At 41.1% G+C, this 25,248-nt stretch overlaps 1 protein-coding gene across 1 annotated transcript in view; it reads left to right on the top strand.

The window, feature by feature from the left end:
- Positions 1 to 890: 890 nt before the first annotated feature.
- eif4e3 (eukaryotic translation initiation factor 4E family member 3) overlaps positions 891 to 25,248 on the top strand; it is a 79,597-nt gene continuing 55,239 nt past the window's right edge. The window contains exon 1 of the mRNA XM_078543720.1: positions 891 to 1,136. Coding sequence (XP_078399846.1) covers positions 910 to 1,136 — 227 coding nt within the window. The 5' untranslated portion in view covers positions 891 to 909. The remainder of the gene's footprint in view (positions 1,137 to 25,248) is intronic.

Genomic DNA, 25,248 nt, shown 5'->3' with positions numbered 1-25,248 from the left:
AGCTGCTCCAAAAAGCCATCTCGTAGACATTCCACAAATTCCTTTTCTTGGGATCGACTACCAACCTGATTTTCCCAGTCTACCTGCATATTGAAATCCCCCATGATCACTGTAACCTTGCCTTTCTTACACGCCTTTTCTATCTCCTGGTCTACCTGACTACTGTCGGAGGCCTGTACATAACTCCCATTATGGTTTTTTTATCTTTGCGGTTCCTCAACTCTACCCACACAGATTCTATATCATCTGACCCTACATCATTTCTTGCTATCTATTTAATTTCATTTCTTACTAACAAAGCAACCCCACCCCCTCTGCCAACCTGCCTATCTTTTCGATAGGATGTATATCATTGGATATTTAGCTCCCAGTCCTGATCCCCTTGCAGCCATGTCTCCGTGATGCCCACTACATCATACCTGCCAATTTCAATCTGCGCCACAAGCTCATTTACCTTATTTCGTATACTGCGTGCATTCAGACACAACACCTTCAGTCCTGTATTTCCCGTCCCCTTTCTCATTGTCGTCCCTTTATCTGATGTGCTTGAAGTTAGATTCCTAGCCCTTTCCAAACACTCTGTCCTATTTTGTGTTCTGGAGACTTTAATAGCCTCTCCTGGGCTTTCCTTTCTTTTCAGTTTTTTCATAATTTTCCATGAAGTTGAATCCACCCCCCCCCCCCCCCACACGCTAACCTGCGTGAGGGCCAGTACAGACATAACAGGCCAAATAGCCTCCTGTGCTGTAACCATTCTATGATTCAATTCATTCATTCAAGGCCACATCTGTCAGCCTTATATCTGGACAGCCGCAAGCTCCTTCCCCAGCTCCCCAAAGCCAATCATTGCTGACCTGGTGTGTGACGTGTTCTCGGTGACATCAGCGGCCCTGGCCGGCGGCGGCGCGCATGCGCTCTCCCCCTCTCTCGCCTCCCGGTGGCGACGGTGTCACTTTGTTATTAATAATGGCGATCCCGGCGAGCCAGGACTTACAGCAGCAGCTGGAGAAGCAGATAGAGAGTGCAGCCGCCGAGCAGGATACCATTCACCTCAACCAGGGGCACCTCGAGGAGATCAGCAATCACGACAAGTCCGGCGTCCCCCTCAACTCCCCCTGGACTTTCTGGCTGGATAGGTGAGTGAGTTGGGCCGCGGTGACCAAGAAGGGCCTGCATTGTAAACCAGCGGTCTGGAGCGGGGCAGTCCCAGTACCTGCATGACTTTTCCACTTAACCCTCAGGAAATAGACCTGATTCCGCGGGGGAGTTAAGGGGAGGGCGAAGCAAAAGGATGAGTCCCAGGGGCTGATTTGGGGGGGGTGGTGGGGTAGCATTGTAGACAGGGATGAATGATCCTGGATACAAGTGAATTACTCAGTAATCTGCTAAATAAGTACTGTTGCACTTTCCACCATTAGTTTCGTCTGCGTCCGAAGAGATATTCCATCATGGTTTTACTTGGACAGCAAAACATTTTGGACTAGTGAGAAACTTGAAGTTTTTGTTATTGTGATGGAGTTAGAAGAAGAAAGATTGAAGGCAGAATGGGTGATACTGAAACTTTGCAGAACTTCCTATAAACGCTGCCTGTTTTCACGAACTTTGAAGCACTTCTTGAGCATTTTTACTTCCACAATACAAATAAGATGGGTGGTTATGTTGCACAGTAGGCAGCTTTTGCAATGCATTGATGTACAGACTGCTTTGTAACTGGGGAGTGAAATGGCCAAAGTAAATTTTGACAACCACAGTTGCACTCTTGCACCTGAATCAGAAGGTTGTGGATTCATGGCCCAGTCGAGACTTGAACACGTAATTCACACTGACACATCAGGGCAGTGCCAAAAGTGTGCTGCGCTATTGGAGTGGCTGTCTTTCAGATGAGAAGTTAAACTGAGGCCCCATCTGCCCCCTCAGGTGGGTGTAAAAATTCCCAATCCAGTTTGATGAACAGAGGAGTTCCTCTGGCCAATATTTGTCAAACAGTGTCACGTAGAAAGATTTATGCTACAGAAGAAAGCCATTTGGCCCATCATGTCTGTGATGGCTGAAAAAGAGCTAACCACTCTAATTCTTCCTTCCAGCTCTTGATCCATAGCCTTCTAGGTTATGGTACCTCAAACATAAATTTAAGTTTATTAAATACTTTGAGGGTTTCTATCTCTACCACCCTTTCTCAGGCAGTGTGTTCTAAACCCCTACCACTGTCTGATTGGGGGGAAAAAAGAACTCCTCGATTCCCCTCCAATACTTTTATGAATTACTTTAAATCTTTATCCCCTGGTTATTAACCTCTCTGCTAACGGAAATAGGTCCTTCCTATCCACTCTATTTAGGCCTTTCGCAACTTTATGCACCTCAATTAAATTTCCCTTCAGCCTCTTCTGTTCCAAAGAAAACAACTCCAGACTGTCAATATTTCCTCATACCTAAAATTCTCCATTACTGGAAGCATCTCATAAATCTCTTTTGTACCCTCTCTAGTGTGACCACATCTTTCCTATAATGCAGTGACCAGAACAGTGCTGCAGTCTAACTAGTGTTTTATGGAGTTCTTGCATAACCCATCATATTTTCTAGGCCTCAACCAATAAAGGAAATTATGCCCTCTTGACCACTTTATCTACCTGTCTTGTCACTTTTCTACTCACCTGACCAGTCCATTGATATCTTCCTGCAGTCTACAGCATTCTTGCACACTGTCAATTACACGGCCAATTTTCATACCATCTGCAAACTTCTTAATCAACCGACAATGCAAGTCTAAGTCGTTGTTATATACCATGAACAGCAAGGAACTCAGTAATGCGGAAACCCAGTGGAAGCATCCTTGCAGTCACAAATGCCAGCAACCATAACCTTTTGATTCCTGTCACTGAGCCAAGTTTGGATCTAATTCGTCACTTTCTTTTTGATCACATGAGCTTTTAATGTTCTGATCAGTCTTCTACATGGGACCTTGTCAAAAGCCTTGCTAAAATCCATGTAGACTATATCAAACATGCTACCCTCCAACCCTTCTTGTTACTTTCTCAAAAAATCAAATCAAGTTAGGCATGGCCTTGCCTAAACAAATCCACGCTGACCGTCTTTGATTAAACTGTGTCCCTCTAAATAACAATTTATACTACCTGGATCTTTTCCAGTAATTTGCCCACCACTGACATTAGGCTGACAGGTCTGTTATTATTTGGGCTATCCCTTTCCTCCCTTTAATGGTACAATATTAGCAGTCCTCCGGCACCATACCTGTCTGAGCGGATTGGAGAATGACGACCAGAGCCTCCACTATTTCTTCCCTTGTTTCCCTTAGCAACCTGGGATACATTTCATCTCTGTCTGGTGATTTATCCACTTGCAAGGATGCTAAATACCTTAATATTTCTCTCCTCAGTATGTTTATCCATTCCAATATTTCACAGACCTCCTTCCTAACTATAATATCTGCTTTGTCCCTATCTTTTGTGAAAACAGATTATTCATTAAGAACCATGCCCACGTCTAATACCTCCACACACAAGTCACCTCTTTAGTCCCTAATTGGCCCTACTCTTTTCTTTAGTTACTCTCTTGTTCTTCATGTATTTATAAAACATCTTTGGGTTTTCCTTGCCAACATTTTTCATGCCCTCTCTTTGATTTGCTAATTTCCTTTTTAATTTCGCCCTTGCACTTTCTATACTCCTTTAGATTTTCTGCAGTATTGAGTATCTGACGCTAACTGTCTTTTGCCTTATCCTATTCAGTATGCCCTTTGAATTCTGGGGGTGGGTGGTGTGGTTGGTCTAGATTTGCAAGTCCCACTCTTTCTTTGTGAGAACATATTTGTTCTGAACCCATTTTAGCTCTTCCTTGAATGTTTTCCACTGCTCTGACACAGGTTTATCTTCAAGTAACTACTTCCAGTCCACTTTTCCCAAATAAACATCACAGCTTGGTAAATTGTAATTTCTCCAATTTAAAAGTAAGTCCAGAGCTCCCTGTTCTCTTGGGGGGCAATTTTCCTATATATATTTGTCCTATCTCCTTCTGACTGAGGATCTATAGCAGTGTGGGTGCCCTTTTTTAGTTCTTCAGTTCAACCCATACGATTTGATTTGATGCACATTTTGGCATGTTATCCCTCCTCAAAGCTGTTGTTGTTGTTTCTTTAACCAATATTGTGACCCCCCCACCCCATTCCTTTTTTTTTATCCACCTTTCTATCCTGTCTGATGACATGTGACCAGGAATGTTGAGCATCCATTCTTGCCCTTCGTCAGCCGTGCCTCAGTTGGTAGCACTCTCACTTCTGAGTTATGAGGTTTGGTACTCAAGTCCCACTCGAGGATTTGAGCACAAAAATCTACACTGTCACTGCAGTGCAGTTCCGAGGGGGTGCTGTCAGTTTATTTAATGGGTATTGTATAAATAGAAGAGCTGTTGACATTGCTAGTTACAATATTTGTTCAACAAACAACCCTGATGTAATGGACCTACAGCTTCATCACTGATGTTATTTTGTCAAGTCTGATCAGTGCTTAGATAAATAGTGCATTTTGTGTCCTTGAAGTAACCTATGGGTGCTGATCTCTGAAGTAATTTCTATTGATTCAGACACCCAAATCTTGAAAGTTATAGTTAGTAGTAGACTTCTGATCTCTTTTCATTCTACATAGAACTTTGATCTAAATTTACTCAATGCTCCCCCCTGCCCGACACCCCCAGATTTTCTCTCTGACTTAGCTAGGTGGAATTTCCTATGGAAGCGCAAGTGGGAAGCTACTCTTAAAATTCTGCTCACTTTGCCAGTGTCTATTTACTTTCAAATTTCCTGGCAATCTCATTTAACATATGCTGAAATATAAAAATAGCCATAAACAAGCAGAAATCAGATAAACAACTGGATTCTGAGGGAACTGTTGATTTTGAACCATATGTTTCATTTTTTTAAATTTGGAAGTTTCAAACCGTCTAACTATCATTAATGCATATTAGACACATCATGCATATTAAGAACAATGTGTGCTGTTGCCATAAAAATGCAAAGAAACAGAAAACTAAAATGTGGGTAAATTGCTGAAAAAAATCACAAAGCACCAGAAAAATGATCTGTTTCTTGCCGCACCCAGAATTCTGGGTCTAACTTTACATCCGTATGTTTTGAACCAGCATAATTGCAGGAAATTCACGTGTGCAGCTCTTTAGCTTGGGCGGAGCCATTATACTGAACTAAGATGCTTTCAAGTGCAGGGATCCATAGATTTGTACAAGAGCCACGAAAGTCTGATGTAGCCTTATTATATGTGAAACACGTTTGTGTTCGTGTTTCCTCAATCTTTTACAGCAGGTATACTTTACATATGTCTGAGTGCAGATACACAGGAAATTCCATCCTTGTTGTTAATCAGATCTTTTATGTAGTTTCATGTTGTTTTAATATGCAACTTTGCAGGACATGAAGGAGCTTTACTAGACAGCAGTTCTCAAACTTTTCATTTGTTAGAAAAATAGTTTCACTCGATGTACCAGATGTATATTGCTGATGTAATTACAGACCCACCACTTACACCATCCACACTATGTAAATAGTTCTACTTGCCAGTACCACTGGAGTCAATTAGAAAAACGTCAATTATAACATAGTAATTCTGTTATTTCAGACATTTCAATAATTTCTTTTTCTTATCATATCTGTATTCAAATCCTTCCATAGGTCATCCTGTGTCCATTTTAAGCCCATGGTCATTCACTAGCAATCACCCATGTTTCAATTACCTGGAAGTACTGCGAACGTTTCAGGAATCCTGCAATATGTCCACTCTCAATTCTTCAGCCAGTAATTTTGGAACATTGCAAAACAGTCCATTTATATTGTGGGCAAACAATCTTGATCTCTTTGCACATTAAATTTTATTAATCGTAACCTTGGAGAAGAATTGGAATGTAGTCAACTATTTGTTTCCTTCTTTGTTCCCGTTCACCCTGTCTCTGAAAGTTGAAATGCTTATAGTGGGCCAAATCCAATTGCGCAACATGTCCGATATAAACAACGGGGACTGTAAATTACTCAGAGCTCAAACCCAGGATATTCAGGCTTTGGTGTAAATACAGTAAAACAAAGCTAATAGCAAGGTGAGTACAAGAACACAAGAAATAGGAGCAAGAGTAGATCATATTGACCATCGAACCTGCCCTGCCATTGAATATGATCATGGCTGATCTTGGGCTTCAGCTCCATTTTGCTGCCCACTCCCCATATCCCTTAATTCCCTGAGAGACCAAAAACCTCTCTATCCCAACCTTAAATGTATTCAATGATGGAGCATCCACAACCCTCTGGGGTAGAGAATTCCAAAAATTCACAAAACTCTGGCCGGGATTTTCCAGCCCCGACGTGGGCGAGGCGGCACCCCAGCAAGAAGTACGTTGAGTTGGGGCGGGACCGGAAGATCCCGGCGGTGGGTGGGTGCGGAAAATCCCGCCCTTTGAGTGAAGTAATTTCTCTTCATCTCAGTCCTAAATTATTGGCCTCTTATCCTGGTACTGTGACCCTGTGTTTTAGATTCCCCAACCAAAGGAAACAATCTCTCTGCGTCTACCCTATCAAGCTCCATTAGAATTTTGTAGATTTCAATGAGATAGTCTCTCATTCTTCTAAATTCCAGATAAGCCCAATTTACTTAGCCTCTCATCATAGGGCAACACACTCGTCCCAGGGACTAATCAATTGAACCTTTGCTGTACTGACTCCAATGCAAGGATATCCTTTCTTAAATGTGGAGACCAAAACTGCAGACAGTTTTTTATTCCAGATGTAGTCTCACCAAAACCCTGTACAATTGCAACAAGCCTTCTTTATTCTTGTACTCCGATTCCCTTGCAATAAAGGCCAACATGCTGTTTGCCTTCCTAATTGGTGGTGCACCTGCATGCTAACTTTCTGCATTCCGTGTAAAAGCACATCCAAGTCTCTTTGAACATCAACACGTACAAGTTTCACGCTTTTTAAGAACTTTACTGTTTTTAATTCTTAGTGATAGCGGTAGTAAGTCAACACTTGGGAAAAGATCTACCCGAAAATCCTTATTAATATAAAATTTGTCGCTTAAGTAAGTTGGTGCCTGGGACTTATTATCATGCTTGTACAAATATTTTCAGTGGAGTTACCTTCTTAAAACCGTACATCAAAGATTGTGTAATTTTTGCTGGAATAGTACCAATTGATGTAAAGAACATAAGAAATAGGAGTAGGCCATTCGGCCCCTCAAGCCTGCTCTGCCATTCAATAAGATCATGGCTGATCTGCCTCAGGCCTCAACTCCTCTTTCGTGCCAGCTCCTCACAGCCCTCTAACTCCCTGATATTTCTAAAATCTATCTACCTCCTCTTTAAATATTTTCAGTGATCTAGCCTCCACAACTATCTGGGGTAGAGAATTCCAGACATTCACTACCCTCTGAGAGAAGAAATTCCTTTGCATCTCAGTTTTAAATGAGTGTCCCCTTATTTTGTAACTATGTTCCCTAGTTCGAGATTCCCCCACTAGTGGAAACATCTTCTCAACATCTACCCTGTCAAGCCCCCTCAGAATCTTGTACATTTCAATAAGATCACCCTTCACTCATCTAAACTCTAATGAATAAAGGCCTAACCTGTTTAACCATTCCTGATAGGTCAACCCCTTCATCCCAGGAATCAGCCTAGTGAATCTCTTTTGAACTGCCTCCAATGCCAGTATATCCTTTCTTAAATACGGGGACCAAAACTGTACACAGTGCTCCAGGTGCAGCCTCACCAACACCCTGTACAAATGTAACAAGATTCCCTATTTTAAAACTTCAACCCTCTAGCAATAGAGGCCAAATTCCATTTGCCTTCTTAATTACTTGCTGCACCTGCATGCTAACTTTTTGTCTTTCATGCACAAGAACACCCAGATCCCCCTCTGCTGCACTTTTTGGAGTCTCTCTCCATTTAAATAATAGTCTGCCTTTTGATTCTTCCTACCAAAGTGCATGACCTCACACTTTCCTATATTAAACTCCATCTGCCAAGTTTTTGCCCACTCACTCAACCTACCTCTATCCCCTTGCAGATTCCTTATATCCTCATCACAACATGCCCTCCCACCTAATTTTGTATCGTCTGCAAATTTGGAAACATTACACTCTGCCCCCTCCTCCAAGTCATTAATTTAGATAGTAAATAATTTTATGCGCTAATTCTTGTGGCACTCTACTAGTTACGCCTTTCCAACCTGAAAAAAGACCCATTAATCCTTACTCTCTGTCTTCTGTGTGTTAACCAATCCACAATCCATGCTAATACATTACCCCCAAAACCGTGAGCTCCTATCTTGCGCAGTAACCTTTTACGTGGCATCTTATCGAATGCCTTCTGGAAATCCAAATACACTACATCTACTGGTTTCCCTTTATCAACTCTGTTTGTTAGATCCTCAAAGAACTCTAGCAAATTTGTCAAACATGATTTCCCTTTCACAAAACCATGTTGACCCTGATTGCGTTAAGCTTTTCTAAATGTCCTGCTATTTCTTCCTTTAATAATGGACTCTAGCATTTTCCCAGTGACAGATGTTAGGCTGACTGGCCTTTAGTTTCCTGCTTTTTGTCTCCCTCCCTTCTTGAACAGGGGCGTCACATTAGCGGTTTTCCAATCCACTGGGACCCTCCTGAAAACCAGTGAGTTCTGGAATATTTCGACCATTGCCTCCACTGTCTCTGCAGCCACTTCTTTTAAAACCATTGGACGCAGGCCATCAGGTCCTGGCCACTTGTCTGCCTTTAGCCCCATTCATTTGTCAAATACTTCATCCCTTGTGATAGAGACTGTTACAAGATTTTTCGTCCCTTTAGCTCCTTGTTTATCTGATATCTTTGGGATGTTTATGGTGGCCTCCACTGTGAGGACTAATGCAAAGTGTTGGCTTAAATTATCTGCCATTTTCCTGTTCCCCGTTATCAGTTCTCCAGTCGCATCCTCCCAGGGTCTCATGCTTTCTTTTTATATACCCCTAGAAGCTCTTGCTGTTTGTTTTTATATTTCTTGCCGATTTACTTTTATAATCAATTTTCTCCCTCTTTATTAGCTTTTTAGTCATCCGCTGCTGGTTCCTAAAAATTTCCTAATCCTCTGGAGTACCACTAGTTTTCGCAGCTTTGTATGTCTTAGTTTTTGATGGTCCTCCCTGACCATCTTTGTTAACCACAGGTGGTTCATCCTTCTCATCTGGTTCTTCTTTTTGACTGGGATAAATGTTTGCTGAGCGTTCTGAAATACCTGATTAAATGTCTGCCACTGCTCATCTACTGACCTTCCCCTTAGTCTATTTTCCCAGCCCGCTTTAGACAACTCTTTCTTCATGCCTCTGTAATTGCCCTTATTTAAATTGAGGATACTGGTTTGAGACCCGAGTTGCTCGCCCTCAAACTGCATTTGAAATTCTACCATCCCTAGAGGATCCTTAACAAAAATATCTGTTGTTAATTTCACCTCATTAAACATTACTAGATCTAAAATAGCCTGTTCCCGAGTAGATTCTGCGACGTATTGCTCTAAGAAACAGTCCCTGATGCACTGATTCCACATCACGATTTATTGCACTTATATCACGATTCACCACTGCACTGATACTTTCCTTTATTAATAAAGCTACCCCACCCCCTTTACCTTTTTGCCTATTTTTCCAGAACATTGAATACCTTTGAATATTGAGTTCCCAGTCTTGGTCACCCTGCAACCACATTTGTGTAATAGCTATCAAGTCATAATTTATTTCTATTTGTGCTGTCAACTCATCTATCTTGTTACAAATGCTGCATGCATTCAGATAAAGAGCTTTAAGCTTTGACTTTTTACCATTATCACTCATTCTGGTTCTAATTTCTGCTGCATTCTTCTGTTTATATTTTCTTCCCCTTCCTGTCACACTTTGATTATTGTCCACCTCTTCACTACCCAGCACCTCTGCTCTCTGGCTTCATTTTGATATTTTAAACTTCCCTTCAATTGAACCCTCCCCTCCACTAATTAGTTTAAAGTCCTATCTACAACCCTAGTTATATGAATCGCCAGGACACTGGTCCCAGCATGGTTCAAATGAAGCCCGTCCCACGGAACAGCTCTCTCCTTCCCCAGTACTGGGGAAGATCATTATATAATTTAATAAGCCTCTGTTCTAGTGATGTGATTGCATACTGTGCCTTATAATTGTGGACTGGAATTGGTGCTGTAAAGCTATGAAATATAAATTCAGGATTATATTAGAAATTCCTTTCACGTGTCCCAATCTATTGGCTAGATTTTTCTTCACTAATAGATTCCGTTAATTCACCCTGTTAGGAAAAATCATAAAAGAAAATAAATAAAAGCAGACGGTGCTGTGACAACAGTATGTGCTCTCTGGTATACAAAGAGTCGTTTGGTAGTACAGAAATTGAGTATTGCGAAGCTTTTTGTCTTGTGCTCATGAGGACAATCACAAGAATGTGACACCAATGCCAGGGGAAGCAGCAACTTTATACCCTATGAGAAGAGAGTACTGATCGGTTGGCAGTTAACTGTCAGTCACCATTAACTGGTGCATTCACCAGGGCAACCCCTGTACCAATCAAGAGTCTACTTGCCAACCAGTCAGCACCCTCTTCTCATACAGTATAAGTTGTTGCTTCCCCTGACATTGGTATTCTTGCAATTGTCCTGATGAGTGCAAGATGAAAAGCTTCAACAAAATGTCTTTTTTCAGTAATATGCATTCTCTATAAGATTAACTTTAACTTTTAATTAAGCTCCAGTTTAGTGGGTATAAAATTGGAGAGAGACCAGGGGGGCATTGGAATAATCAAATCTAGAGGAAAAAGAGGAATGGATGAGGGTTCCAGCAGCACATGAGCTGAGATGGGAATGGAGATGGGCATTGTTAGAGGTGAAAGTAGATGATTTTGGTGATGGAGAGAACATGCATTGGAACCTTTACCCGGGAGAGAGGCAGAGCGCGAACCTGGTTGGAGAACACACCAGGCACAGCTGCTTCAGCTCTAGAATGCCAGATTTGAAGAAAATAAATCAAACAGTGACATCAGAGGAAAGCCATGAGTTCATTGGTTGCCCATAAAGCAGTGGGAGTTCAAGAGAGAGAGTCCATAAAGCTGCGTGGAGCTCAGAGGGAGAGAGAGCCCATAAAGCAGCGGGAGTTTGGAGAGAGAGAGTCCATAAAGCAGCAGAGAGAGTAAGCTAATGGTTTGCAGACAAAATCTAAGAGTGACATCACAGGAGTCCCGTAAGTTGACTGGTAAATATAGGCCTTTCCGGACTCGGCACAAAGGAGACGATTGGTGCGTAACAGGTGAGCTATTATATTATATCATACCATAGTAAACTCTATTTAAAGTCTAAGATATGTCAATGCAGCCTGGCCATGTGGAATTTGCATCCTGCAGAGTGCGGGAAGTCATGCAGGCACAAAGTGTCCTCGATGACTACATCTACAGAAAGTGTCACCAACTGCAGAAACTTGAGCTCCGGGTTGCGGAACTCGAGCTGCGGCTGGAGTCACTGTGGTACATCCACAAGGCTGAGGATTACGTGGATAGCACGTTTCGAGAGGTGGTCACACTGGAGCTAAGAAGCACACAGGCAGAGAGGGAATGAGTGACCACCAGAGTATCTAAGAGAAACAGGCAGGTAGTGCAGGAATCCCCTGAGGTTATCTCGCGCTCTAACCGCTTTTCCATTTTGAATACTGGTAAGCAATGGCCAGAGGACTGTAGCAAGGGCCAAGTTTGTGGCACCACGGGTGGCTCAACTGCACAGGAGGGGAGGAGGAAGAGTGGAAGTGCTATAGTGATAGGGGATTTCATAGTTCGGGGAACAGGCAGGCATTTCTGCAGCTGTAGACGTGACTCCAGGATGGTATGTTGCCTCTCTGGTACCAAGGTCAAGGATGCCACAGAGTGGCTGCAGGACATCCTGTTGAGGGAGGATGAACAGCCGGAGGTTGTGGTCCACATTGGGACCAATGACATAGGTAGGAAAAGGGATAAGCGATGTTTAGAGATGGGTGGTGAGAGGAGAAATCAGGACTGTTCAAATTAAACCCCTTCCTGTCCGTAACATTCTATAATCCAGAAAATTCAGGAATTCAGGAATGCAGAAATGCCTTGGTCCCAAGCATTCCAGACTGGAGCAATTAAAGTATGCTATATCTCAATCACTTAATTCATCAACACTGTTGTAGCCTGTTCAATACAATCACCATCCTCTGTTTATTTCAACCCAAACTCTCTGTTTACCAAGCTTCTTCTGAGTTTGTATCCATCCCTATGAAAGTTTGTGGTTCTGTCCAATAGTTTTAGGGCTTAGTGTATTGATATCCCTCAGAATTTTGAAAACCTCTAGTCTCCCTGAACAGCCTTTACTCCAGTAAGCATTACATCTTGGTCTCTCAAAGTTGCTTAGGTGTTTAACAGTATCAATTTAGTTGCATTCCTCTGCATCCTATCATATTCCCACATTAAGCAGAATTGTACACCATACACTGTACAGTGGAGCTAAACCAATACTGTGTACTATTGCTTTTTGAGGACTTGTGTTCTATCCCTTTGGTTATGCACCCTAAGATCTTGTTTCCTTCTTTATAGCAATTGGATTGTGTCATGGTTCCTATAGGTTATTCATCACCACCCCTAACTCCTTCTCCTACATAATATTCTGTAATCAACAGTTAGCTTCTAACCCTACAGTCAACTTACCCTTCCCCAGACTCAGCACCTTGCATTCTTTGCATTAAAGAAATCTGCCACTTGTCAGCCCTTCACTTTTTTGTGTGATCAGCAAACTTAGCTTTGTTGCTGTCCCTACTTCAGAATTATTTCTGTACAATGCTAGCAAAGGCCCAAGCACTGACCCCTAATCACCACCTTTCATTCTGTACAAAATCCTTGAGGCAATTCCTTATCCCTCCCAGAACATTTTGCTTTATTCTGTGGAATAGAAGCAGGACAGCTGAGTTTCGGATGAGCTGAAGGTCAAATTGAGTGGAAGGTGGGAGGCTGACCAGGGTTTAAAAAAAAGTTCATTTGATGTAGCGCTTTCCATGACCAGTGTACGCCGCAAAGCACTTTACAGCCAATGAAGTACTTTTGAAGTGCAGTCACTGTTGTAATGTAGGAAACACAGCAGCTAATTTGCACTCAGCAAGCTCCCACAACCGGCAATGTGAAACAGATAATCTGTTTTGGATATTGATTGAGGGATAAATATTGGCCTGGGCACTAGGGATAACTCCCCTGATCTTCAAAATAGTACCATGGGATCATTTACATCCACCCAAGCAGGAAGATGAGGTTGAGGTCTAACGTCTCAACTGAAAGACAGTATCACCAAGAGTGTAGACGCACTCAATACTGAGTACTGCATTCCAGTGTCAGCCTTGACTTTTGTACTCAAGCCCTGAAGTGGAACTTGAACCCGGATCCTTGTGATTCAGAGTCGAGTGTGCTACTAATTGAGCCATGGCTGACGGAGTCGAAGTATGAAAAGGCATGAATGAGATTTCAGCTGCAGATGGTCTGATGTGGATGTGGACATGACAGAGGTCGAAACCTTTATGTTGAAGAGGACATGGAGTCAGAAGCTCAACTTGGTAAAGGTTCCCATTCACAATAGCTATCCGGTGACCACATTTGGAAAGTGCTCATGTAGATGTCCGACAAAGATGACATGAGGCTCCGCTCCTTGTGTAACACATACTAAGAACAGTGTGTTAGCTAAGTGGGAGAGAGAGAGCAGTCTCTCTTACACATAACTATATCTCAATATGAGACATCCCTTGAGAATAGATGAGAAATGGAAATGAAGAAAAAGTGTAAATTTGCTTCAGGCCTTAAATCCTTGAAGCCACTCGTAACTGTGTCAACTAATTAGATTTAAATCAGACTATCCAGTCTGATTTGTCAGCATATGTATTGGCTGGTTAATATTTATAGGTGTTAGGGGAATGTAACTGGTGATAAAATCATATACACTAAATACCACCCTCCCCTCCAAATAGTGATTTTTAAAAAAATCATTTTGATGGGAAACTATAATAAATTACATGATATGTGTACAGTTCTGCAATGTTTGATAATTGCATTAAGTTAAAAATTGTCTGATTTTCAATAATGACCATGACAGCAGTTGGAATGTGCAATTGCTGAAATAATGCAAAGTCCAATGCTTTTTGATGTAAGGCCAATATTGACAGGTACTGCAGCAATATTAAAGTGCGATGGTGCCATCTTGTTTTTATGGAAGTAATTTATACCAAAATCAAGGTGGTGGTCTTCTCTGTTTACTTTCCATCTTTTCCCCACCCTGCCCCCAAAACACTCCACAAGCATCTTTAAGCATGCATACTTTGTTCAATGGAGTTATCATTTTCTGATTTGTCTTCCTACCTAGCTGTCATGGTACATTCTGGTAATTGTAGTTCCACAGAATGATGCATTTATCTCTGTCACAAAGAATTTAATCCTCCAGAGCAGCAGAAATTCCCTAGCACTCGAGGCCCAGGTGAAATCTTCAACCCAGGTGTCAGACAGAAGTGCAATTTTTTTGTGAGGGAAACCTCCTGGATACCTTTCTAGTATTAAGTGACACATTTTGTTCACAAGCTTACGCCTTTTTTGAAGTTGTAATTTTTATTTTGTCTGTCTGTTATAAATGTTATCTGCAGCTCCACTAAACAGGATGAAGAAGAAAAATGTTAACGAAAACAGTGAAGAAACTGAGCAATTTTTGTTGGGTTTTGGCAATACTTAATTTGTGAAGGTCAGCTTCAGAAAAAAATGATAAGTTTAATTGCTCAGTTTTTTCTCATTAATAATTTACAGTACTTTTTGCTTGCAATTACTTAAATATTAGCTGGTTCAGAAACTGGTGACAACTTTTTTATTATACAGACATGTGACATTTTGAGTTGCAATAGCTCTAAGACAACACTTGAGTTTTAGGCATTTGAAAGGTATGACAGTCCAGATAACCAGTACAAACTTTCAACTATATCATTATCTAATCCAGAACAGAGAAAATTATTTCTCTGGTTTCCTAATTGTGTCAAACCACAAAATCTTAAAATCCTAAAAATTTGTTGCTATTGTAGTAATTATTGTTTTGGGAAACGTAGGACTGTAGCTTTAAGAATAATCCTATGTTGTAAGATCACATGATCGTTGTAAACCAATGTGATAACAGCATGGGGAACCTCTAGGAGACAGTTCTTTAGTTATGGAGCACACATGTAGTTGCTGCTGCTGTTTTGTAAATAAAGTTAAATGTTTCTACTAAGAAAAGTTGTCTGACGATCAACTGTATAACAGAAACAAGTATGTTATTTTGTGAACTGATGCCCTACAACCCTCTGAGATATCTGCGCTGTTCCTGTTCTGGCGTCTTGTGCATCCCTGCTTTTCATTGTTTCCCCCAGTGGCGACGAAGCCTTCAGCTATCTAGACCCTAAATTCTGGAATTTCCTCACTAAACCTCTCTTTGACCATACACCTCGCTCCTCCTTTTCATACGCTCCTTAAAACCTTCCTCTTTGGCCAAACCTCTGGACACATATCTTAATATCTCCTTATACGGCTTAGTGCCAAATTTTTAATTTTTTAAAAAGGCTCTTGTGAAGTGTGTTAGGATGCTTTTACATTGAATCTACTATATAAATGCATTTTGTTGTATAGTTAAGTGGGTGCTACTTTTTCTAAGGCATTATTATAAGACCTACTATATGATTTATCCTATTGGTTTCCACATCTGTCCTTGTTTAAATATACAACTATGATGGCATTTCAAGTTGCTGTGTCACTGAACTTGGCAAATTAGCACAAAATCTTAACTGTTTCTGTAAATATTATGATATAGCTATTCAAGCAATTTATACATGACAAGCAATATGCGCAAGAGAAAAAACTGTTAATGTGCTTACCTTTTCAGCAGGCCTCCTGTTTCTAACTGTACAGGAAATATTTGTAATCACCTCACGACAGCTAGTGAAATTTAAATTTAATTAATAAATCTGAATTTAAAAAAGCTAGCCTCAATAATGATGAGGTGTGGTGAGAATAATGTCCCTTGGCATCATGGCAGCATTTAGCTGAGTATGGCATCAGGTCAATCATGGGCAAGGAAACCTCCTGCTGATTACCATGTACTGCCTTCCCTCAGCTGATGAATCACTGCTCCTCCATGTTGAGCACCACTTGCAGGACGCACTGAGGGTGGCAAGGGTGCAGAATGTACTCTGGATGGGGGACTTCAGTGTCCATCACCAAGAGTGGCTTGGTAACACCACTACTGATCGAGCTGGCCGAGTCCTAAAGGACATAGCTGCTAGACTGGGTCTGTGACAGGTGGTGAGGGAACCAACAAGAGGGAAAATCGTACTTGACCTCATTCTCACTAATCTGCCTGCCGCAGATGCACCTGACCATGACAGTATCAGTAGATCAGTAGGAGTGACCACTGCACAGTCGCTGTGGAGATGAAGTCCTGCCTTCACATTGAGGATACCCTCCATCATGTTGTGTGGCACTACCACCATGCTAAATGGGATAGATTTCAAACAGACCTAGCAACTCAAGACAGGGCGTCCATGAGGTGTTGTGGGCCATCAGCAGCAGCAGAATTGTACTCAAACAGAATCTGTTTGTAACTTCATGGTCTGGCACATCCCCCACTCTACCATTGCCATCAAGCCAGGCGATCAATCCTGGTTCAATGAAGAGTGCATGAGGGCTTGCCAGGAGCAGCACCAGGCATACCTAAAAATGAGATGTCAACCTGGTGAAGCTATAACACAGGACTACTTGCGTGCCAAACATCATAAGCAGCAAGTTATAGACAGAGCTAAGCGATCCCACGACCAACGGATCAGATCTAAGCTCTGCAGTCCTGCCATATCCAGTCGTGAATGGTGGTGGACAATTAAAAACTCACTGGAGGACGAGGCTCCACAAATATCCCCATCCTCAATGATGAGGGAGCCCAGCACACAAGTACAAAAGATAAGGCTGAAGCATTTGCTGCAAACTTCAGCCAGAAGTACCGAGTGGATGATCCATCTCGGCCTCCTCCGGAGGTCCCAGTATCACAGTAACCGTCTTCAGCCAATTTGATTCACTCCATTCCATGATATCAAAAAATGGCTGAAGGCACTGGATAGTGCAAAGGCTATGGGCCCTGACAATATTCCAGCAATAGTACTGAAGACGTGCTCCAGAACTTGCCTGCCCCTAGCCAAACTGTTTCAGTGCAGCTACAACACTGGCATCTGCCCGGCTATATGGAAAATTGCCCAGGTGTGTCCTGTACACAAAATGCAGGACTAATCCAACCCGGCCAATTACCACCCCATCAGTCTACTCTCGATCATCAGTAAAGTGATGGAAGGGGTCATCAACAGTGCTATCAAGCAGCAGTGGCTTAGCAAAAACCTGCTCCCTAACGCTCAGTTTGGGTTTGCCAGGGCCACTTGGCTCCTGACCTCATTACAGCCTTGGTTCAAACATGAACAAAAGACCTGAACTCTCAAAATCCATCATGAGAGTAACTGCTCTTGACATTAAGGCCGCATTTGACTGAGTGTGGCATCAAGGAGCCCTAGCAAAACTGGAGTCAATGGGAATCGGGGGGAAAACTCTCCACTGATTGGAGTCATACTTAATACAAAGGAAAATGGTTGTGGTTGTTGGTGGCCAATCATGAGGAGTTCTTCAGGGTAGTATCCCAGGCCAAACCATTTTCAGCTGCTTCATCAAGGAACTTCCCTCCATCATAAATTCAGAAGTACAGATCTTCACCACACAATGTTCAGTACCATTTGCGATTTTTCAGATACTGAAGCAGTCTGTGTGCATATGCAGCGAGACCTGGATGACGTTTGGGTTGGGCTGATAAGTAGAAAGTAACATTCGTGCCACAGAAATGCCAGGCAATGACCTTCTCCAGCAAGAGAGAATCTAACCATCTCTCTTGATATTCAACAGCATTGCCATCGCTAAATTCCTCAATAGCAACTTTCTGGGGTTAACCATTGACCAGAAACTTAACCAGACCTGTCAGATAAATACTGTGGCTGCAAGAACAGGTCAGAGGCTGCAGTGAGTAACTCACCACCTGACTCTCCAAAGCCTGTCCACCTCTACAAGGCACAGACCAGGAGTGTGATGGAATACTGCCCACTTGCCGGATGAGTGCAGCTCCAACTGCACTCAAGAAGCTCGATATCATCCAGGACAAAGCAGCCAGCTTCATTGGCACTCCATCCACCACTTTTAACATTCACTCCCTCCACCACAACACACAGTGGCAACAGTATGTACTACATACAAGATGCACTGCAATAACTCGTCAAGGCACCTTCGACAGCACCTTCCAAACCCGCAACCTCTTCCGCCTAGAAGGACAAGGGCAGCAGGTGGATGTGAATACCACCACCTGCAAGTTCTCCACCAATCATGACTTAGAACTATATCATCGCTCCTTCACTATCCCTGGATCAAAACCCTGGAACTCCCTTCCTTAACAGCACTATCAGGGTATGTGCACCAGATGGACAGCAGCAGTTCAAGAAGCTGGCTCAACACCAGCTTCTCGAGACTAATTAGGGATGGATAACAAATGTTGGCATAGCCAGCAATGCACTCATCCCATGAAAGAATGTAAACAAAAGGAACAGTTAGCATTTCAGGCCAGTGAACTTTTGCCAGAACTGGCAAAAGTTAGGGCTGTAACAGGTTTAAGCAAATACAGACGGAGTGGAGATGGGGAGAAGAGTGAAGGAAGGACAATAATGGACTAAAAGGGTAATGGTGCAAAGTAAAAGGGGATGGTAATAACACAAGTAAAGAAACATTTCCCATTTATACCTCTGGTCCCATCTTTTGTTTCTTTATTTGTACCATAACCATTTCCCTTTGACTTGTGCTTCCATTGCTCTTCACCCTATCACAGATCTTCCCTTTTGTTCTTATCCCCACCATCCCCTTTCCCTATTTTTTTCCAGAATAAACCTGTTATATCTCTATTTTTGTCCAGTTTTGAAAAAGGGTCATCAGCCTGAAACATTAACTCTGTTCCTCTTTCCACAGATGCTGCCAGATCTGTTGAGCATGTTTAGCACTTTCTATTTTTATATGAGAGTATGTTACTTGCCCATCAGAGTTCATTTCTCTCTGATTAATGCTCCTGTCAAGACATTTGAGAATATTCAAAATATAATTCCATGTTTTTTGATTGTTTTATCTTGGCTGCTAGATTATTTCAACCATTTTTTTACCCTGTTCCTAATCAGTTTTGCCTGAATGTGATCTTAAATTTAGCTTTTTTACTAATTTCCATTTATGTCCAATGGTCATAATGTATTTTGAAATAAAATGTTCTTATCTACACATTTTAGCTGCTTTTCTTGACTATAAGACTTAAATTTCTCTAATCTTTCCATATCTTTTGTCCTTTTGCTTTTGGGATTCTATTTTCATTTAAACAACCAAGAACTATAGTTAGTTGACAGTTCTAAAATCTGTAAAGATGTCCAGTGAAGCTATGACATTTTGTTCTGCTAGATTATTGGTCAAAAAATAAAGGTCGTCACTGCAGTTATTATTGCAATTTGTCAAATTTAACAAGTGGTCTAAAATACCTAATTAAGCACTAAAAAAGGTGTTGAGCATGGTTGAGCGGTAGCACTCCTGTCCGTGTCATGTTATGAATCCTGTAAAGATTGATTACTTTAAAAAAAGGTCAAACTTCCAGTGAATGAATGAAAGGATCACACAAGAAGATTTCAAATTTTAAGATTTTTACTGTAACAAACTAAGAGCAACATTGACTAAACACTATTTCAATTGGGAACTTATACCCTAAACTACAGAAAAGATCCTCTGCACACCCCCCCTCCCCAATTTAACATTTTAAATGACCAAAAATCTCCCTCTGCTGTTACACTTTGTCCCTTGAGTAAACACTTCATTCTCCAGGAACCAGTCCAAAGCCATTCTCACTCCTTTTCCCTTTTCCTCTAGTCTCTGAACTGACTTTCATGGTGAGGGACGAATTGGAGATCCCTTCCTCTAGCCATAGGCAGGTGAATTTTCCAGCTTAATTTAGGCCCCCTCGACCTTGGTTTCTTCAATCCGAGCGCTAGCTCCCACCCATACCCTGCATGGTGCAATGAAACTTAAAGAAAAAGCTTATCTTAAATTGAGTTTGTCAGTCTGAGGTTGGAGCTTAAAGCCTTCTGCACATGCACCAGCTGGGAACTGCCCGCACATGAACAGTTTATTCCTTTTTTTACATTGTTTGAGCCTTTCACACATGCACTGACCTGGAAAGGGCCACGCGTGTGCAGCCTTTTTTACGTTCTGTAGGCCGGAAACTGGCCCTGCGTGCCTGCACAGAAGGAAAAGAAGCAAAGTGGAATGTTGTGAAATGTCAGGCCAGGTCACCTGAACCGTAGCACCATTCCAGAGAAGGTGTCCCAGAGAGCAGGACATGGGGAGGGGGACAGGGAGAAAGTCCCAAACCAGGGAATGGAACAGAAAGACATCCCAGAAGAAAGCCCCAGGTAGAGACAAAGACAGAGATCAGCAATAGATCTCATTTAGTCAGAATAAATGACAGGGGCAGAGAAAAAGGCTCCAATTTAAAGAAAGAGCTGCGGGAGCAGACTTGAAGTGAAGTGGGCTCAAGAGAAGCCCTGAAGATCCAAAGAGACAGCCGAAGGTTGGTGACTCCTTACTACAGGTGTTTTGGAGCACTGGTGTTCTACTTGGCATGGCCGAAGGTGAAAGCGTGCTTGGACGGTGAAGCTTGAGTTTGCGTGAAAATCCAGGGGAAAGGAGTCTCGGAAGGCAAGAAAGATTGAAACCCTGGAAGTGGATTGTTTTTGAAACCATCCATGTGGAAGAGAATTCCAAGGCGAGATCTTCAAATATGGAGATTGGAAACCCTCATGTGAGAGCCTACGTTTCCATGAGACTGGTTGGCTCACAGTGTGACAAAAGTCTGGGTAAGTTGTTGAGAAATTCATGGAAACTGCTTTGTTGCATCTGTCATTTACTTTGGATTGTGGTGTGCCTGACCACTGTTCAGATGTACTGCATACTTACCCCGAATATTAGAGTATTAGATACGGTAAATTGTTTTATCTTTCTGAGATTTTTATGTGCCTGTAAAGATATAGCTGGGGTAGAGGAATAATGAATATTTGAATCATTTTCTTGTTTATATTGAGATCTTTCCAACAATTTTTGTCTGCTGTAACGTAGTTCATTTTTTTCGTGTTTAATAAATATTTTATTCTTTGTGTTAAAAGTTCATCAGCAGACTCCCTTGAATTTGTTCAGTAACTTTCCTCCATGGTTTCTAAAAAAAATTTAAAGTTAGGATCTATCAAGCTAAGATTCACTCTGGGATCTGACTTGTCCAGTATTAACATCAGCTGGGATTGTAATAGTGGTAAACAATAGAGACTTGCTTCCTCTATCTCTGCGCGCTCTCTTTCTCAGATTCTTGCAGCCTGACCCTGTCTGTGAGGACCAGTGATATTTTAGGAAAATCCTGCAACCCGATCCTACAACGACTCCCTATGGACTCATCGCCTCTCAACACCCATCTCCATGACAACGTGGATCTTGTATCCAGGTAGAAGTGCTGATCAGCTATCCTTTAAACGCCCAACTTCAGTACATCTTGGAATTAAATAAAGTATAATCATTTAGAAAACTGTAGATTCCTAACACCTCCCTGGGACTTGGAGGCTAACCATCTATACATTGTTACCACAGCTGTAACAACCAAGCCACCCACCTACTCTTGTTGTTGGGCAGAATTCAGAACAGGTCACATGATGCCTTCATTTTTTTTCCATTTTATCCTAAGTCAAAGAAACAGTCCCAAAACATAACCTTAGAAACTTCATGTTTGTAACAGTCAGAAGGCCATTGGTTCAAGCCACTTTCTAAAATGTTGACATTTGACACAGAATCCAGGCTGACGTACCAAACCTGAGGCTGTCAGAGGTGACTTCTTTCAAGTGCAGTGTTAAATTGAGACCGTCTTTCTTGTCAGGTAAAAGTAAGCAAAGTAAAGAAGATTGACTTGACACTAGGAACAAGTTTTAATTTATTGCTGTGTCCTGGACCTTATTGTGCACAAATTAGCTGCTGTATTCCCCTACATTACAACAATGACTACACTTCTGTTGTATATTGTTGGCTGTGAAGCACTTTGGACATTCGGAAAGGTTCTTTATTCATTCTTGCTTGCTTTCATTCTGTTCCTGTTTTGAATAGTACTTTATTAAACTCTGTTTAAAATGAACTAAAAGTATTGGTGATGATTAAGAGCTTTCAAATTCTGCTTTGCCTATAGTAATACAAAACAGATTTCAACTTGACAAACCTATTTGAAGGCTTTGTAGCTTCTGTTTTATATCTGGTGCCAAAGATTCAAAGGTTTGGCTACGTATGTGCTTGTAGGTGCTGAAGATTAAAATTGAATTAGGGATGCCTGCTTATGTCTAAAACTTCAGGCCCCAACATGAGCATAGGACTAAGTCAGAGACCTTTTTTACCTGAAGAACCCATTTAAAAAATTTGCCTAAAATAAACGTAATTTGAATCCGCAGGACAAAAATTTGGCATTTCTAAACCGAATACTTAGCAAATTGCCAAGTGTTTCTGGTAGAATGCATAATTTGCATACATAATGAAATACATGTAATTTATGTATCAACAGAAAAAAAATTAAAATCGTGCTAACTCTCAATTCTCATTTTTTTTACTATTTACTAGAATGTCAGTGAAGTCATATTTGAAATAAAATTTAATTCAAGATGCTTAGAATTAAAACAATTTTTTCAGCTACTGATTTTCAAGATTTTTAAAAGACGCTTCTAATAACCCATTCAGAATACTTTGTTATTTTAGTTATATTAGAAATAATAATGGTCACAACCATGAGACCTGCCCCTTGAATCAAAGGCATTATTTCTAACCATGGTGTAGCTATACTGCTTGAACAGGTTTATTTAGAGCACAACAATGTTTTTGCTAAAATAATCATTTGAAACCATAAAGTGCAGATTAATGGTTAGGTTTTTATCCCCACATTAAAACACAATTCTTACTTCTCCTAATTTTTAAGATGTTTTTCATGTTAATGCAGTCCAACTGGTAAAAGTTGGAAGCCGCAGATGAGATGTTAAAGAGCCACATGATGCAGACCCTTAGATTAAATGATGCTTCAAAAGACACAAGCTGTTATTATTTATGAATATGTGAAATTACTTCTTAACGAGGTTATATCTGGATCGAGATACAGCACAGCCTGAGCAGGAACTTTGCAAGCTTTTTCCTTTCCTAGACATTGGTGGAACTGAGACTGTTTTGCTGGAAGCATGATCCCCTTAGCACTCTTGAAACCAATGCAGCATTGTTAGGAAGCTCTAGGAAACTTAATAAGAATGGCCACGAAGCCCTTTCTCCCAAATCCTACTTCTTTTGTTCCTCTTTGTCAGAGCAGGGTTACATGTAGTTTGATAAAGAGCAAGCTACCATTGGGAGTCCTGACACAATGTTCTGAGACAACAATGATTCACGTTTATGGCATCCATACATGATATCAGGTTTGATGTGCTGGTGTTTGAAAAATTATCTTTAGGGCATTTCCATAATTTTTGTCTGAGAAAGACATACAAAGCCAGGCTCTCAACTTATACCGTGCTACCCTTAAGTTTCTGTCCTGGGCTTGTGACATTTTACATCACTGGCATTTCAGTTCTCCCTTCACTCATTTTCTCCATTTGCATTTTATGTATTTAGTAAGGTAACTTGGTTATTGTGCCTGGTAAATGAAATTTACTGGCCTTCTCAATTATTTTTGTTAGTACTGAAACTGAGCAAGAAACATTGATTCGGATCTTAAACCAGTTTTGATTTTTGAGCATGTGGAGGTGAAGCAACTAAGTTATTTATGGGTTGAACTAATGTACGAACAAATTACAAGGCAACAATATACCCTATTCTGTGTGGTCTAGTTAGCATGCAAAACTAAAAGAATTTTTTCATGTAAAGAACATATTTATATCTTTCAGTCCTAAGGATGCTTCGTAAATATTTTACAACTAATGTTCTTTGAAGAATGCCATGCGGTCATGTACACCTTCCTGAACCATCAGAACATTTGCAGAGCATCTACCCCAGTCCAGCCTTCCATCCTCAATTCCAGCATAGATCATTGAATAACAGTCAGGGGTGAGGACTTCAGCACTACAAGTGTAGTGCCCAGGCAATGAACAGCTAGCTCAGCATAAGCAAAGGATCGAACTTCCCAAGATCGATCCCTGCCATAGCTAGCTGAATAACCAGGGGAGTCTTGACCAATTATTGTGCTGGTCCTTCCATATTTATGACTTACATAATGATTGCTTAGGGAAAGGAAGAATGCTCGCCAAAGACTTCAAACTGCCTAGCAGTAAATTGGATTTCTAATCATTCTGTAATGATAATTATTCAAAAGGTTTATTCCTTTTAAATATTTTAGTAAAATGCACTCATCTTTTCCCCCTTCCCAGTTTGGTATTGAATATTGCAATGTGATAGCTTGAAATCATACATCAAAGTCATTGTGTGAAAATATTGCAATATGTAAAACATGCTCAATAGTAGAGGTATAGTGCCATCTAGTGTCAGTTTTATTCTGTACATTAATTTTGTAGTTTTTCATTTGTGTTTCAGTAACAGCTCAAACTTTCTGCTCTAAAACATACTGAACCTATAGTTGAGGGAATACTGCCAGATTTTAATGTGTGTGCCATTATCAATTTAAAACTATATTATACTTTATATTTAGAACTTTTGCAAGGGTGAAATATTTTGTCTATTTATAATAGCTAACTGGTTAACTATCACTAAAGTATTCTGTTCTGGGTAGAAAATGCTTGAACTTGCTTTTCAAGCAGTCTGTTTTTTCAAATTCAACCTGACAGAAGAGGAGCAATGCAACCTTTCTGTACTTTCAATATGAATATTTACAACAGGATAGTTAAGAGTATATGACGTATATATTTCTTGCCATTGATTGTGGATCTAGGATGAGAAAGTTTTGAATGCACATGACTCGGAAATAAGGCGTGGTGGAGATCAAGTAGCAGCTAATGGCCAAAGCCAACATGTTTCAGCCTCAAAGCAAGCTATAGGAAAG

The sequence above is a fragment of the Cetorhinus maximus genome, chromosome 6, assembly GCF_964194155.1.
Source record: "Cetorhinus maximus chromosome 6, sCetMax3.hap1.1, whole genome shotgun sequence".
NCBI lineage: Eukaryota > Metazoa > Chordata > Chondrichthyes > Lamniformes > Cetorhinidae > Cetorhinus > Cetorhinus maximus.
This window is presented reverse-complemented; position numbering and strand designations above follow the sequence as displayed.